The sequence below is a fragment of the Cloeon dipterum genome, chromosome 1, assembly GCF_949628265.1.
Source record: "Cloeon dipterum chromosome 1, ieCloDipt1.1, whole genome shotgun sequence".
Classification (NCBI taxonomy): domain Eukaryota; kingdom Metazoa; phylum Arthropoda; class Insecta; order Ephemeroptera; family Baetidae; genus Cloeon; species Cloeon dipterum.
The window spans coordinates 41,890,397-41,908,861 of NC_088786.1; the positions used below are offsets into that span (position 1 = coordinate 41,890,397).

Below are 18,465 nucleotides of genomic sequence, written 5' to 3' on the forward strand. Positions count from 1 at the left end.
ATGATCGGCAGGGGCGCGCTGATGAAGCCGTGGATCTTCACAGAGATCAAAGAGCAGCGGCAGTGGGACATTTCGTCCGGCGAGCGCCTGGACATCCTCAAAGAGTACGTCAACTTTGGCCTCGAGCACTGGGGCAGCGACGACAAGGGCGTCGAGACGTGTCGCCGCTTTCTGCTCGAGTGGCTGAGTTTCCTCTACCGCTACGTGCCGCTCGGCCTGCTGGAGCGGCCGCCGCAGGCCATCAACGAGCGGCCGCCACCGTTCCGCGGCCGCGACCACCTCGAGACCCTGATGGCCAGTCCGAGGAGCGCAGACTGGGTCGCCATCAGCGAATTGCTGCTCGGACCGGTGCCGCAGCACTTCCACTTTTTGCCGAAACACAAGGCAAACGCTTACTGAAATTGCAAATGATGGATTGCAATAAGTCGCTGAAACGATTAATTATGCGTAGACAATCGTTAGCTTAATTTTTGAGTCTTTAAACCTGCTTTCATACATTGATATAAAATAATTTTATGTATGTATTATTAATTTGTTTTAAAAACAAATTCAAAAACTGGCCACAAAATAATCAAGATTGTAATTTAAAAAGAAAACGTTTTGCTGTTTCTAAAAAATGGAGCTGTTTGTACGGAGGTTGAAATATCGCCATGTTCACATCTTTTGGGACCCGTTTCGGCCCATTTGGGCCCTGCGAAAAATATAACGAGATGATTTCTCGTTTTTTAGACCGGCCTGACGAGCCCCAGAGGTCCTTAATGGGACGGTTTTGGTACCATTCGACACGGAATTTTGTGGGCGTCATTATAATATTTGTAGTTCGTCCAGAATAAACCCATAGGGCCTGGGCTATTTAATTTTAAGTTCAAAAAACGTTGATTTTCAGCAATTTTAGAGTTCGGAGGACTGTTCTACGGGCCCGACGGGGCCGTGCTACCCCGCGTTTGAAAGCTCATCTATAGGATCACGGACGGATTTTTCGCGTCCTCAGGGACCGAGATATTCAGGTCGAAAAATTGAAAATCCCGCTTAATTTGTTTCTAAAAATGATCTTTAAAATCATTTAACCCTCTTCTAGGACATTTCCTGAGAGTATCAACCCCTATGGTGCGCACCCCTAAGTCCTTTTAAGGAAAACATTTCATTTTCTCACTGAAACACAAAAATTGAGGATTTTTAATGCTTTATTTTTAGACAATTTTCCAACTAAATTCTAGCTTGAAAGATTTCCACGGGCAAAAGCTTAAAATCTGTACAACTAAATCTAAGAGCTGTTAAAATTGTATTTTCTTCTACAATAATTGGGTATTCTGCGGGTAAGTGTTTTCTCATAAAATTGAATCTTGTTTAGGAGGACGATCGGAAATATTCCATTTAGTTAAATTTTACATCCCCGGGAATTTTTTAATCAAAGCGATGGTGTTCAGATCGCTTTTAGCATTTTGATTAAAAGTGAACTAGGAGCTAGACTTTTCAAATCCCTTGTGGTTCTTGTGCACTGTCTCGTCGTGCTTCTTCTTCTCCTCTGCGTTTCTGAAGTACATCGTGCATGGGATATGCAATTCACACTTGCGGACTGCCGATACTGAGTCACATGCTGAACATTTTTCGAAGTGTTGGAGAATACCAGAAGCTGATAGTGACTTTTCGCAGAATGGACAGACTGTAGACGCAAATCTTTTTCCTTTAGTTCTCTCCTTTAACACTTTCCCTCTCTCTTTCTCTTTGTGATCCTTCTCTATGTGATCCTCCAGCTCTTTCGGTGTTCCGAAATCTCGTCCGCAATAGTAAACCATGCAAAAGTGGAAATCATTGTGCTTGTTATATATATGGACACGCAAGTGATCAGGTCTGGACAATTTGGAATCACAGTGAGGGCACTGTATCTTATCCTCATCCTCCGATGCATCTGAAAAGGGAATAAAATGAGAAATAATACACTGAATTCTTTCACAATCAATTTTAGAAAAGTATGATTTATACCTTGCGGAAGCAGGGTCTCTTTTTGGGAAGATTTGGCACTTTCAGCTGCAGGATTTACTAAAAACGTGACGGAAAATCAATCATTTTAGAATATTTCAGAATATTGTTATTATTATTTTTCTGTTTACCACTCAGAACTTGCGAGGGCCTGTGATGGTTTTGATCTGCTGCAACTGGGTGCTGTGTTGCAAACGTAGGATTAATTTGTTTTTGGTAATAACGTTCTTGTATTGGAAAATATGCAGCCTGAAAGGCCGCGTGTCCTCCGGAAGCGGTTGCAATCGGCTGGGCTAGAGTCGCCCGTTGGTCTTGGCGTCTCTGTTCGGGTAGATATACACCAGGCGCGGATCCAGGCATGTAATTGGCCCCTAATTTTAGAAATGTCAAAATGTGTTCATGATTGAAGACTCTAAAGTGTAGTTACAAGGAGCTGAACTAGTCGAAGCGTGAGCAATTCCGACCCCAAATTCCGTCCTTCTCTGTATTTTTGCTGGATGCGGCTCCTCAGAACGATTCGAGTTTTCTCGTCGACTTTGTGGATCGTTGGAATAATCAGATCCTCCTGGGTGTTTCCGAACTGCAATTGTTACAAAAACGTAAAATAAAGTTTCCCTATGAAGTGATTGTGGGATTTTCAAAAACAAAAAAATCATTTTTTCAAATTGAAAAAAGAAGTGAGCTCAGGGAGTAAAATTTTTGCTGAGATTTTAAGATTTTCATAATTCATCCCATCAGGACCAGAAGCTTTGCCCCTTTTCATTTTTTGAAGGGCAAGATAATAACTTCTTCCTCTATGATTGAAAGAACTCTCTACAGACTCTCGATAATTTTCCAGTAATGCTTCTAAATGAGCTTAATAATAAATTCATTCAATCATTCAAATTAAGGATAAAAAATCATTACAAAATGAAAAAATTAGGTTAAATTAAATAAATGCATCTGGAAAAGGGTAGAGAGAAAATCAATAATTTTAGAATATTCAAGAATTTCCTAATTATTTCTATTTACCACTCGGAACTTCAGAGGGCATGAGATGATTTTGATTTCTTTCAGCTTCGTACTGCGTACAAAATTCAGAATTGAGAGAATATTGCTTTTGAAATTCTTGGTTTGGAAAATATGCTGCCTGGAAACCCGCGTGTCTTCCCGAAGCTGTTGCTATCGGCTGGGATGGAGGGATCAGTTGGCCTTGGAATCTCTGTTCGGGTAGATACTCTCTGAGCGAAGTTCCAGGAATGTAATTTGCCCCTGTTTTTAGAAATATTAACATTTTAACTATTGATGGTTCCAAATTCTTACGCTGATCGGAACTGGTAGAGGCGTGAGCAATTCCGACCCCTAATTCCGTCCTCCTTTGTCTTTCTGATGGATGCACCTCTCCGGGACAATTCAAGTTTCCTCGTTGGCTTTGAGGATCGTTTGAGTAATCAGGTCTTTTTGGGCGTTTCGGAACTGCAATTATCGCAATTATGAAAAATGTAATAAGTGTCCCTTTTATATGTATAGTGATTATCATTACGGGATTTTTAAAATCGGAAAAACATCTATTAAAATGTAACTCAGGAATGGAAAAATAAAAAAATGTTAAAACCAAATTCCCGTACATACCTGAGAGAATTCGGGGTTCGTCCATTTGCTGCTGCGACTCTGGTTTTCGTAGAATTCGAATTATTCCTCGTCTTCTGACCCTGCACTGAATTTTGTATATAAATTAAGAAGTGAAACCAAATTTTGGCTACATTAATTATTTCTTACCTGTAATCAGGGTCTGAGATAGGAGCCGCGCTCCTCGTTGGCTTTTCTCCAGATCCAGACATTTCACAGCAGCCGAGAGTAAACGAAATCACGAGTTTACTCGCAGGGAGTGAGAGACTGACTGACAAAAGGTTGGCTCAGCTACGAAAATCCTAACAATGCCAAGCTGCATTTCCAACTCTTTAACAATAATCTGGATTGTTTGGAATGCGCATTCTTAGAATTTACAAAATATCATACGCTCTTACGCTGCATTTTACTTTAAGTAACAGTAAAAATATTTTGTGACTTGAAGAGAACACCACCAGCAAGTTTTTTTCCTGAATTCTTTACTTCATTTCTTCAAAATTGCCTTCTCTCTTCGTTAAGTAAAGAAGTAATATCATCGATATTTACGTTTTAACTTAATTGTACTAATTATTCTTTGCACCTCAATAAATGTAATTTTTTAAAATTATAAATCATATCATTGCTAAAATATGAGGGATAGTTTAAACTGCAAATACGGCTTCAAAAATTCAGATAAAATTAGATAAACTATCGTAATAAATAGTTAAATGCTTTGAAAAATTTTAATAATTTTATTTTACTCTTTTTATCCGCGTCCTCGGAGCGGGAAGGGCGCGCTCTGCACTGGCACGAATGCTGAAACCCTGGTGCCAATAACACCGCGAACGGATATCATGGCCTCCCAGCCCGTTGAGCAATTTGAGAAATTCGAGTCACTAAACTAACCACTTTTGGCCATCACATTTATTTTAACCTCAACTATTTTAAGGTTGAATATAATTAAAACCAGGCTTCATCCTCGTTGTCAATAAAAGAGAAATTCGTCTTATTTATTCCTCGGCCAGTTTCGACGTCATCACAAACGTCCTATTCATGAGGAAGTTGAGGCAAGCTCCAAAGATCAAATGTCAAATTTTAATGTTGTTATGACCAGATGAACTGTTCAGATGAATTTTGTGCGAAAATAGTAAATTTGAGAAAATTTTGCTGAGTGGGGGAAAACTGGAAATTTAATCAGATATCTGAATATAGTCAGTAATTTACGGTAGTAACAATTGGTGGATTTTAATCAGGCCAAACACACACCCCTTTCAAAAAGCCGCAATTTAAAAAAAATAACTTTCATGACTCAAAACTATATACTATTTCTCTATATACTATACTTCTCACAAATCATAATTTTTCTTATCCCTAAAATAAAAAATAAAACGAGATGTTTTGTGGATTATTAGACGGGCCCGGTGAGCCTCAGAGGCCCATAACGGGTCGATTTAGGTAATGTTCAACATGGAATTTTGTGGGCGTCATTTTATTTTTTGGTTCGGCCCGAACCTTTTAGGGCTCGAGCTTATATTTTCAAAGTCGGAAAAACGTTGATTTTCACCCTTTTTAGAGTTCGGAGGACTGCGCTAAGGGCCCGACGGGGCCGTGCTACCCCGCGTTCGAAAGCTCGTCTATAGGATAACGGTAAGCGCAGGACGGTCGGATTTTTCGCGTCCTCAGGGACCGAGATATTCAGGTCGAAAAATTGAAAATCCCGCTTAATTTGTTTCTAAAAATGATCTTTAAAATCATTTGACCCTCTTCTAGGACTTTTCCTGAGAGTATCAACCCCTATGGTGCGCACCCCTAAGTTCTTTTAAGGAAAACATTTCATTTTCTCACTGAAACACAAAAATTGAGGATTTTTAAAGCTTTTTATTTTTAGACCATTTTCGAACTAAATTCTAGCTTGAAAGATTTCCACGGGCAAAAGCTGTTAAAATTGTATTTTATCCTACAATAATTATGGGTATTCTGCGGGTAAGTTTTCTCATAAAATTGAATCTCGTTTAGGTGGACGATCGGAAATATTCCATTTGTTTAAATTTTACATCCCCAGGAATTTTTTTAATCAAAGCGATGGTGTTCAGATCGCTTTTAGCATTCTTCTTAAAAGTTAGCTGGACTTTTCAAATCCCTTATGGTTCTTGTGCACTGTCTCGTCGTGCTTCTTTTTATCATCCGCGTTTCTGAAGTACATTACGCATGGGATATGCAATTCGCACCTTTGGACGGTCGATGCTGTGTCACAAGTTTTGAAGTGGTTATGTATAGAACTTGCTGTAAATGATCTCTTGCAGAATGGACAGACGGTAGAAGACTCTTCTCCTGTAGATCCCTTCTTTAACACTATCTCTCTATCAGTCTCGTGATCCTTCTCTATGTGATCCTCGAGCTCTTCCGGTGTTCCGAATTCTCGTCCGCAATAGTAAACCATGCAAAAGTGCAAATCTTTGTGCATCCTATAAATATGTCCACGCAAACCATAAGCTCTGGACGATTTGGCACCACAGTAAGGGCACTGCAACTTATTCTCATCCTCCGATGCATCTGAAAAGGGAATAAAATGAGAAATAACTCACTAAATTCTTTCACGATCAATTTTAGAAAAGTATGATTTATACCTTGCGGAAGCAGGGTCTCTTTTCGGGAAGATTTGGCACTTTCAGCTGCAGGATTTACTAAAAACGTGACGGAAAATCAATCATTTTAGAATATTTCAGAATTTCCTATTGTTATTTTTCTGTTTACCACTCGCAAATTGAGGAGAGAGCAGATGATTTTGATCTGTTGCAACTGGGTGCTGTGTTGCAAACGTAGGATTCATTTGCTTTTGGTAATAACGTTCTTGGTTCGCAAGATATGCAGACTGAAAAGCCGCGTGTCCTCCGGAAGCGGTTGCAATCGGCTGGGCTAGAGTCGCCCGTTGGTCTTGGCGTCTCTGTTCGGGTAGATATACACCAGGTGCGGATCCAGGCATGTAATTGGCCCCTAATTTTAGAAATGTCAAAATGTGTTCATGATTGAAGGCTCTAAAATGAAGTTACATGGAGCTGAACTAGTCGAAGCGTGAGCAATTCCGACCCCAAATTCCGTCCTTCTCTGTATTTTTGCTGGATGCGGCTCCCCAGAACGATTCGAGTTTTCTCGTTGGCTTTGAGGATCGTTAGAATAATCAGATCCTCCTGGGCGTTTCCGAACTGCAATTGTTACAAACGTAAAATAAAGTTTCCCTATGAAGTGATGACGGGATTTTCAAAAACGAAAAAATCGTTGTTTTAAATTAAGGCTAATAAAAGAAGTATGAGCTCAGGGAGTAAAAATTTTGCTGAGATTTTAAGATTATCACAATTCATCCCATGAGGACCAGAAGCTTTGCCACTTTTCATTTTTTGAAGGGCATGAATAACTTCTTCCTCCATGATGGAAAGAACTCTACAGACTCTCGATAATTTTCCAGTAATGCTTCTAAATGAGCTTAATAGTAAATCATTCAATCATTCAAATTAAGGCTAAAAAATTATTACAAAATGAAAAAAATAGGTTAAACTAAATAAATGCATCTGGAAAAGGGTAGAGAGAAAATCAATAATTTTTGAATATTTAAGAATTTCCTAATTATTTATATTTACCACTCGGAACTTGAGATTGCATGAGATGATTTTGATTTCTTTCAGCTTCGTACTGCGTCCAAAATTCAGAATTGAGAGAATATTGCTTTTGAAATTCTTGGTTTGGAAAATATGCTGCCTGGAAACCCGCGTGTCTTCCCGAAGCTGTTGCTATCGGCTGGGATGGAGGGATCACTTGGCCTTGGAATCTCTGTTCGGGTTGATACTCTCTGAGCGAAGTTCCAGGAATGTAATTGTCACCTGTTTTTAGAAATGTTAACATTTTAACTATTGATTGTTCTAAATTCTCCTTACACTGATCTGAACTGGTCGAGGCGTGAGCTATTCCGACCCCAAATTCTGTCATTTTTTGTCTTTTTTCTGGATGCACCTCTTCAGAACAATTCGAGTTTCCTCGTCGATTTTGAGGATCGTTTGAATAATTAGATCCTCTTGGGCGATTCCAAACTGCAATTTTTAAAAATGTAAAAAGTGTCCCTTATATGTATAGTGATTATCATTACGGGATTTTTAAAAACGGAAAAACGTCTCTTAAAATATAACTTAGGAATGGAAAAATAAAAAACAAAATGTTTAAACCAAACTCCCGTACATACCTGAGAGATCTCGGGCTCGGTCCATTTGCTGCTGCGACTCTGGTTTTCGTAGAATTCGAATTATTCCTCGTCTTCTGACCCTGCACTGAATTTTGTATATAAATTAAGAAGTGAAACCAAATTTTGGCTACATTAATTATTTCTTACCTGTAATCAGGGTCTGAGATAGGAGCCGCGCTCGTCGTTGGCTTTTCTTCAGATTCAGACATTTCACAGCAGCCGAGAGCAAACGAAATCCCGAGTTTACTCAGGGAGTGAGAATGATTGACTGACAAAAGGTTGGCTCAGCCACGAAAATCCTAATAATGCCAAGCTGCATATCCAACTCTTTAACAATAAACTGGATTGTTTGGAACGCGCATTCTCAGAATTTACGAAATATCATACGCTCTTACGCTGCATTTTACTCTAAGTAACATTAAAAATATTTTGTGACTTGAAGAGAAGACCACCAGCAAGTTTTTTCCTGCATTCTTTACTTCATTTCTTCAAAATTGCCTTCTCTCTTCGTTAAGTAAAGAAGTAATTTCATCGAGATTTACGTTTTAACTTAATTGTACTAATTATTCTTTGCACCTCAATAAATGTAATTTTTTAAAATTATAAATCATATCATTGCTAAAATATGAGGGATAGTTTAAACTGCAAATACGGCTTCAAAAATTCAGATAAAATTAGATAAACTATCGTAATAAATAGTTAAATGCTTTGAAAAATTTTAATAATTTTATTTTACTCTTTTTATCCGTGTCCTCGGAGCGGGAAGGGCGCGCACTGCACTGGCACGAATGCTGAAACCCTGTTGCCAATAACAACGCGAACGGATATCATGGCCTCCCAGCCCGTTGAGCAATTTGAGAAATTCGAGTCACTAAACTAACCACTTTTGGCCATCACATTTATTTTAACCTCAACTATTTTAAGGTTGAATATAATTAAAACCAGGATTCATCCTCGTGTTGTCAATAAAAGAGAAATTAATTCGTCTTATTTATTCCTCGACCAGTTTCTACGTCATCACAAACGTCCTATTCATGAGGCAGTTGAGGCAAGCTCCAAAGATCAAATGTCAAATTTTAAGGTTGTTATGACCAGATAAACTGTTCAGATGAATTTTGTGTGAAAATAGTAAATTTGAGAAAATTTTGCTGAGTGGGGGAAAACTGGAAATTTAATCAGATTTCTGAATATAGTCAGTAATTTACGCTAGTAACAATTGGTGGATTTTAATCAGGCCAAACACACACCCCTTTCGAAAAGCCGCAATTAAAAAAAAATAACTTTCATGACTCAAAACTATACTATTTCTCTATATACTATACTTCTCACAATTCATAATTTTTCATATCCCTAAAACAAAGAATAAAACGAGATGTTTTGTGGATTATTAGACTGGCCCGGTGAGCCCCAGAGGCCCATAACGGGTCGATTTTGGTAATGTCCAACATGGAATTTTGTGGGCGTCATTTTAATTTTTGGTTCGGCCCAAACCTTTTAGGGCTCGAACTATTCATTTTCAAAGTCGGAAAAACGTTGATTTTCAGAATTTTAGAGTTCGGAGGACTGTTCTACGGGCCCCAGGGGCCCGACGGGACCGTGCTACCCCGCGTTTGAAAGCTCATCTATAGGATAACGGTAAGCGTATGACGGACGGATTTTTCGCGTCCTCAGGGACCGAGATATTCAGGTCGAAAAATTGAAAATCCCGCATAATTTGTTTCTAAAAATGATCTTTAAATTCATTTGACCCTCTTCTAAGACTGTTCCTGAGAGTATCAACCCCTATGGTGCGAACTCCTAAGTTCTTTTAAGGAAAACATTTCATTTTCTCACTGAAACACAAAAATTGAGGATTTTTAATGCTTTATTTTTAGACAATTTTCGAACTAAATTCTAGCTTGAAAGATTTCCACGGGCAAAAGCTTAAAATCTGTGTAACTAAATCTAAGAGCTGTTAAAATTGTATTTTCTTCTACAATACTTGGGTATTCTTCCGGCAAGTGTTTTCTCATAAAATTGAATCTTGTTTAGGAGGACGATCGGAAATATTCCATTTGTTTCAATTTTACATACCCAGGAATTTTTTAATCAAAGCGATGTTAGTGTTCAGATCGCTTTTAGCATTCTTCTTAAAAGTTAGCTGGACTTTGTAAATCCCTTGTGGTTCTTGTGCACTGTCTCGTCGTGCTTCTTCTTCTCCTCTGCGTTTCTGAAGTACATCGTGCATGGGATATGCAATTCACACTTGCGGACTGCCGATAATGAGTCACATGCTGAACATTTTTCGAAGTGTTGGAGAATACCAGATGCTGATTGTGACTCTTCGCAGAACGGACAGACTGTAGAAGCAAATCTTTTTCCTTGAGCTCTCTCCTTTAACACTTTCCCTCTCTCTTTCTCTTTGTGATCCTTCTCTATGTGATCCTCCAGCTCTTTCGGTGTTCCGAAATCTCGTCCGCAATAGTAAACCATGCAAAAGTGGAAATCATTGTGCTTGTTATATATATGGACACGCAAGTGATCAGGTCTGGACAATTTGGAATCACAGTGAGGGCACTGTATCTTATTCTCATCCTCCGATGCATCTGAAAAGGGAATAAAATGAGAAATAATTCACTAAATTCTTTCACGATCAATTTAAGAAAAGTATGATTATACCTTGCGGAAGCAGGGTCTCTTTTCGGGAAGATTTGGCACTTTCAGCAGCAGGATTTACTAAAAACGTGACGGAAAATCAATTATTTTAGAATATTTCAAAAAAAATTTATTTTAATTTTTCTATTTACCACTCAGAACTTGCGAGGGCCTGTGTCGCCTGTGATGGTTTTGATCTGTTGCAACTGGGTGCTGTGTTGCAAACGTAGGATTCATTTGTTTTTGGTAATAATGTTCTTGGCTTGGAAAATATGCAGCCTGAAAAGCCGCGTGTCCTCCGGAAGCGGTTGCAATCGGCTGGGCTAGAGTCGCCCGTTGGTCTTGGCGTCTCTGTTCGGGTAGATATAAACCAGGCGCAGATCCAGGCATGTAATTGGCCCCTAATTTTAGAAATGTCAAAATGTGTTCATGATTGAAGGCTCTAAAATGAAGTTACATGGAGCTGAACTAGTCGAGGCGTGAGCAATTCCGACCCCAAATTCCGTCCTTCTCTGTATTTTTGCTGGATGCGACTGCCCAAAACGATTCGAGTTTTCTCGTCGACTTTGTGGATCGTTGGAATAATCAGATCCTTCTAGGCGTTTCCGAACTGCAATTGTTACAAAAACGTAAAATAAAGTTTCCCTATGAAGTGATTGTGGGATTTTCAAAAACAAAAAAATCATTTTTTCAAATTGAAAAAAGAAGTGAGCTCAGGGAGTAAAATTTTTGCTGAGATTTTAAGATTTTCATAATTCATCCCATCAGGACCAGAAGCTTTGCCACTTTTCATTTTTTGAAAGGCAAGAATAACTACTTCCTCCATGATGCAAAGAACTCTCTACAGACCCTCGATAATTTTCCAGTAATGCTTCTAAATGAGTTTAATTATAAATTCATTCATTCATTCAAATTAAGGCTTAAAATTTACATAGGAAATGAAAAAAATTAGGTTAAACTAAATCAATGCATCTGGAAAAGGGTAGATAGAAAATCAATAATTTTAGAATATTCAAGAATTTCCTAATTATTTATATTTACCACTCGGAACTTGAGATGGCATGAGATGATTTCTTTCAGGTTCGTGCTGCGCCCAAAAATCGGGATTCTTAGAATATTGTTTTTGAAATTCATGGTTTGGAAAATATGCAGCCTGAAAACCCGCGTGTCTTCCCGAAGCTGTTGCTATCGGCTGGGATGGAGGGATCAGTTGGCCTTGGAATCTCTGTTCGGGTAGATACTCTCTGAGCGAAGTTCCAGGAATGTAATTTGCCCCTGTTTTTAGAAATATTAACATTTTAACTATTGATGGTTCCAAATTCTTACGCTGATCGGAACTGGTAGAGGCGTGAGCAATTCCGACCCCAAATTCCGTCCTCCTTGGTCTTTCTGATGGATGCACCTCTCCGGGACAATTCGAGTTTCCTCGTTGGCTTTGAGGATCGTTTGAGTAATCAGGTCTTTTTGGGCGTTTCGGAACTGCAATTATCGCAATTATGAAAAATGTAATAAGTGTCCCTTTTATATGTATAGTGATTATCATTACGGGATTTTTAAAATCGGAAAAACATCTATTAAAATGTAACTCAGGAATGGAAAAATAAAAAAATGTTAAAACCAAATTCCCGTACATACCTGAGAGAATTCGGGGTTCGTCCATTTGCTGCTGCGACTCTGGTTTTTGTAGAATTCGAATTATTTCCTCGTCTTCTGACCCTGCACTGAATTTTGTATATAAATTAATAAGTGAAACCAAATTTTGGCTACATTAATTATTTCTTACCTATCATCAGGGTCTGAGATAGGAGCCGAGCTCCTCGTTGGCTTTTCTTCAGATCCAGACATTTCACAGCAGCCGAGAGTAAACGAAAACACGAGTTGTTTCAGGGAGTGTGAATGTCTGACTGACAAAAGGTTGGCTCTGCCACGAAAATCCCAATAAAATTCCAAGCCTTTCTGACGCATTTGCAACTCTTTAACAATAACCCGGATTGCTTGGAATTCTCGTTCTTTGAATTGATGAAATTTCATCTCGCTCTAACGCTGCATATTTTATTTTACCTTTAACAAAACAAATATTTTGTGGCCGCCAACGAAGTTTTTTCCTGAATTCTTTGCTCAATTCTTTAAAATTGGCTCCACTTTTTTACCAAAGAAATAATTCCAATGAATAATTTACGTTTTAACTCAATTGTAATTATTACTATTTGTGCCTTATAAAATACTCTTTTAGCATGAAAAATCACGGCTCATTTGTGGATAGTTTCTAAGCGGATTCGAAAATTTTACGATTTTACGATTTTACAGGTAAAATCAACTATTTATTTCGTAGCCGAGCAGCAAGCCTCTGCCATATTTTCGGTTTTATTAAATTTAATGTTATTTCCAACTTTAATATAATCGTACTCGACCTTTTTTTGCTTTTGAGGTCGCGGGAGCAGAGGTACACAAAAATGGCCGACTGGGCGTACATCGACGAGTGCGCGAAGGCCGCCGACCCAGTGTGCCCCTTTATTGTCATGCGGACACCAAAATCAAATATTTTGTGGCCTTGGAGAAAGACCATCAGCGAAGTTTTTTCCCGAATGCTTTACTTATTTCTTCAAAATTTGCTTCTCTCCGTTAAGTAAATACAAATGAAAAATTTCCGTTTTAATTCAATTGTAAATTATATATTTTGTACCTCATTGTGTAATTTTTTTAGCATGAAAAATAACGGCTAATTTGAAGATTGTTTTTAAACGGCTTCAAAAATTAAATATAAAATAGTAAATAATTTGACGCTTCGCATTTATTTCTTTTAATTTCTAAATTTGTACAGTGCATAACAGATTTTCCCTATTTTTATTTACAGGCCATGACTCAAATTGCGAATTAATGACACAGAGATCATTAAAACATCGCATTTTCACTTATAAAAAGAATCTCACAGAGCATCGCCTCTTTTCTTCTTTTTAAACTGAAAATTTCAATAGTTGAGACGGGTTTTCTGGCAGTGTTTTTGCAAATCTTTTATAAAAAACTAGGGTTGGGAAACTTAGACGATCGACTATTTTTTTCTGTGCTCTATTTCTTTCCAAAAACATGAAATCTTCACGAATCATGAAATATGATGACGATTGACACCCACTTAAAATCGTCTAAATTGCCAAAAATCATCTGAACCCGCCCGAAACAGTCTAAAACCGTCTAAAATCCCCCAAAATAGGTCGTTTTGTGGGGAAATTCTCATATTATATAATATAACACAAAGCAACGTTGATTTGACGCGATTATCTAGGCTCCCAGAGCCATCTCTGCACGGGTGGATTTTTTCACTTGCACCCACCCACGGAATTTTAAATTTTAATCCGCACCCGCGGTGATGTGTGTTCCAAAAACCCGCAACCGTATTACCGAAACCCCGATTCTTCATATTATGAATTTTGCTATTCACCAGTTGCATTAAGCCCTGAGTGTTCGAAGCCGCCACCAGATGTCGCCACCGTATACTTTCGTAATAAATTTAATTTTAAGGCACTTCCGCTGCGATTTCAGACTCAATCCTGCATTCTTCACTTAATTTATTTTCTTTTGACGTGCCAAAAACCAAAATCAGTCCAGCTATTCGCCGTAGAAGCGTCGGAAAATATTTTAAATTTATAAAATAGTATTTCACAATTCTACACCGATTAGCATAACCGATATTGGTTTTCAGCACGTCAAAAGAAAGAAAATTAACTGAAGAATGCACAATGGTAGGATTAAGTCTGCAAGTGCCTTAAAATTGAAAGTATACGGTGGCGTCATCTGTTGGCGGCTTCACAAAATAGTTCATGGTTTTTAGTGCATAAACCCGCACTCTTACACCCGTGCAGGGCTCTATTAGATATGTCGTTGGTGGCGTCATTTGTGAGACAAAAATTTAAAAAATTATTCGTATATAAGTACATTTTCCTGTTTTGTCCAATGAACCTTGGTAATATTTAAGTGAATTATTTGGCCCATAATTTTAATAATTAAAAGAAAAACTGAAAAAGTATCGGAAATGCATGAAATTTTGGCACCAGAAATCAGCCCTCTCAAAACAGTCTAAAAACCGTCTAAATCACCAAAAACAGTCTTTTTGAGGGCAAAAAGCGTCTAAAAATAGTCGACCATTTTGTACAGTCTAAGTTTCCCAACCCTATAAAAAACCATTAAGCACTATAAAGATTTCCTTTTAAAATTTTTAAAATCTTAAAGCGTTGATAAGACCACTGAAATTTACGTTTCGAAAAATGAACAGTTTTTAAATATTGGAGAGCCGATAATTCACTCATTAATCGATTATGAAATGTATTGTTTTGGGTTTAGGAAGCGAAATGGTAACGAAATGATGAATTTTTCTTCAAAAATATGTTACTATCGAACCGATTTCAATTCAAAGCAATTTTTTCCTCGAAAGCAGTGACGTCACAGTGGTGACGGTTTAACACTGGCCTGGTTTGTAGTTTAAAAAAAAGCAAAACTATGCAACGTTCGCTTCCTGGAAGTCGAACCAGATGAATACCACAATAAAAACACTTTGGAATTGATAGGCTTAGAGGAGCATTTAACTGATCAATCACTGATATAACTGACGAAAAGTAAAAATTGAGGTAAATAACAACACAAATTGGATCCAAATCTGATATTCAACGGGTGTTTTGTAATTTTATCCGCTGAAATCACCAGAGCAAACGAACAGAAATCAAGAAATAATAATGTTATTTAGGAGGCATTTAATTTAATTCCTACTAATTTTGACGTGGAAAAAAATAAAGCAAATTTGGATGGAATGGAAATGAAAAAACCACGCATGTATTTGGAAAGAATTAACGTTCCTGCTTTTGGCGAATACTATTTTCCGAGAAAAAAGACATTTATTTTACCAGTGCTAAAGCACCCAACAGAAAACACAATTCATTCCAAAGAGCGTATTTAAGTTAAAGATAGTTTCATTATACCTGTATGTGCAAAGAAAAAACAAAAGTTTCATTTGAATGAATCTGACCTCCGGAATAATTTAAATTCACACAAGTTGTAGTAATATTTTAAGTTAGACTAAATTTATTTTACTTATTTTACGCAGCTTTACAAGAGAAAAAGGGTGGATTGATTTGGATAAAAATGGAATTGGTAAGCTAAAAAACTTTTTATTTCGAATACAAATAAAACATGATTACACATTATTTAACACGATAGAATCATGGTAGCAACAGATCACAAAGTTGTCCATGAGGACACACGCAATCAGCTGAACCCCTGAATCTTTCTGTTATGGAAACAAGCGGTGGTCTTTGGAAAATGCAGGAAAATTCATGAATTAAAAACTGTCCCGCAATAGTTAAGGGCGTTAAGGAATAATAGAAATTCAACAATAGTCTACACGACTCACTCTCCGATATTTTATTTTTATCAATTTTCCGCTTCGACAAGGAGGAAGATTTGTTAATGCAAATGACAAAGTTTAAAAAGACCATTGCAGGAGTCGTAATCGGACGATTGAAACACGAAAAGTTATATCAATCATACTGCTTAATTGTTCAATAAAATAAAATAGGTCATTTTGAAATCTCGAGTTTGAACTCTACGTCTCTATAAGTCAAAGTTATTTTGAATAATTTTTATTACTGTGTATGATTAATTGGAGTGAAATTAGCGTTTTATTTACTGTCAGAATTTACAGTATAATGCTATATCAATTCCGCCAAATCAAATGCTCATTTAAAATTAAATTACTTCTAGAAATAGCTGGATGGCTTTTTACAAATATATTCAATTTTTTCTTTCATAAACAAAATATTCATTTCGGTTTTATATTTTTGTTGTCATTAATAAAAAAGGAAAATTTTAATTTGGATTAATTTTATTTCAAATTGTGTTTCATTGTACACGAACTTACAACAATAGTTAATTAATCTATTGGTATTTCTAAAAGATTCAGTTGTTACATTTAATTGTATGAATCAATATACAATTTGAGTTCGTTAAAAGGGAACCGCAGACTAAATAAATCCCATATGGTTCTTGTGCACCGTCTCGTCGTGCTTCTTCTTCTCCTCCGCGTTTCTGAAGAACATAGTGCATGGGATATGCAATTCGCACTTTTTGATGTCCTTTAATGCTGAATTACGGCGTGCTTTACAATTTGGGAAGTGGAATTGAACAATATTATTTGCTGAAAATGAATTTTCGCAGAACGGACAGACTGTAGAAGCGACACGTTCTCCTTTAGTTCTCTTCTTTAATACTTTCCCTCTGTCTTCTTCTTTGTGATCCTTCTCTATGTGATCCTCGAGCTCTTCCAGTGTTCCGAATTCTCGTCCGCAATAGTAAACCATGCAAAAGTGCAAATTTTTGTGCCGGGTAGAAATATGTGTACGCAAATATTGAGCAGAGGACAATTTAACTACACAGTAAGGGCACTGCAACTTATTCTCATCCTTCGATGCATCTGGAAAGGAGAAGAAAGAGAAACGTGATGATTTGGCTTTCGATGTACCAATCAAATCGTGCACCAAATATTAATCCATTATTTACTTACTTTGGGAAGATCTGGCAGTTTCAGCGCCAGGATTTCCTAAAATTGTTTAGGGAAATTTGATAATGTTAGAAGATTTTCAAATTCCAATTTACTTCTCTGATTACCACTCGCAAATTGAGGAGAAAGCAGAAGATTTTGATCTGTTGCAACTTGTGTCTCAAACTTAGTATCAAAAGCACTCATTTGTCTTTGTAAACATTCTTGGTTCGCAAGATATGCAGCCTGAAAAGCCGCGTGTCTTCCGGAAGCGGTTGCAATCGGCTTGGCTGGAGTCGCCCGCTGCTCTTGGCGTCTCTGTTCTATACCAGGCGCGGATATTGGCATGCAATTGGCCCCTAATTTTAGAAATGTCAAAATGTTCATGATTGAAGGCTCTAAAAATGTAGTTACAAGGAGCTGAACTAGTCGAGGCGTGGGCAATTCCGACCCCAAATCCCGTCCTTCTTTGTATTTTTGCTGGATGCGGCTCCCCAGAACGATTCGAGATTTCTCGTCGACTTTCAGGATCGTTGGAATAATCAGATCCTCCTGGGCGTTTCCGAACTGCAATTGTTGCAAACGTAAAAAAAAGTTTCCCTATGAAGTGATGGCGGGATTTTCAAAAACGAAATATAATTGTTTGAAATTATAGCTAAAAAATTTGAATATAAAATAAAAAAAATAGGTTAAACTAAATCTATGCATCTGGAAAAGGCTAGATAGATTAAAATCATTCACGAAACACACATCACATCGATCAATTTTACAAATATTCATGATTTATACCTTGCGAGAATGTCCATTTTTGGGCAGATCTGGCAGTTTCAGCGCCAGGATTTCCTAAAAATGAGCAATAAAATCAATAATTTTTTAATATTTCCGAATTTCCTATTTCTTTCTATTTACCACTGGGAACTTGAGAGGGCATGAGATGATTTTGTTTTCCTTCAGCTTCGTGCTGAGTCCAAAAATAGGGATTCTGAGAATATTGTTTTGGAATTTCCTGGTTTCCAAAATTTGCAGCCTGAAAACCTGCGTATCTTCCCGAAGCTGTCGCTATCGGCTGGGATGGAGGGATCAGTTGGCCTTGGAATCTCTGTTCGGGTTGATACTCTCTGAGCGAAGTTCCAGGCATGTAATTGGCCACTGCTGTTTTAAGAAATATTAATATATGGTCCTGATTGATGGTAAATTCTCCTTACACTGAGCTGAACTGGTCGAGGCGTGAGAACTTCCAACCCCAAATTCCGTCATTTTTTGTCTTTTTGCTGGATGCACCTCTCCGGGAGAATTCAAAGCTTCTCGTCGACTTTGAGGATCGTTTGAGTAATCAGATCCTCTTGGGCGTTTCCGAACTGAAATTGTTATGAAAGAAAAATGTGTCCTTATGTAGACAAGTGTTTATTATAACGGGATTTTAAAAATGAAAAATGTCATTGTTTAAAAGTATAGCTCACGAATTTAAATAAAAAATGAAAAAATTAGGTTAACTAATTTTATGCGTACA

General features: G+C 37.5%; 1 protein-coding gene across 1 annotated transcript; it reads left to right on the forward strand.

Moving 5' to 3' along the window:
- Positions 1-399, forward strand: LOC135943497 (tRNA-dihydrouridine(47) synthase [NAD(P)(+)]-like). Its single transcript, XM_065490056.1, has one exon. The coding sequence runs from the start codon at positions 1-3 to the stop codon at positions 397-399; it is 399 nt and encodes a 132-aa protein (XP_065346128.1).
- Positions 400-18,465: the final 18,066 nt, after the last annotated feature.

What these genes read in the sequence shown, in the direction of transcription:
- LOC135943497 (XM_065490056.1), top strand. Translation starts at nt 1, where the DNA reads ATGATCGGCAGGGGCGCGCTGATGAAGCCGTGGATCTTCACAGAGATC.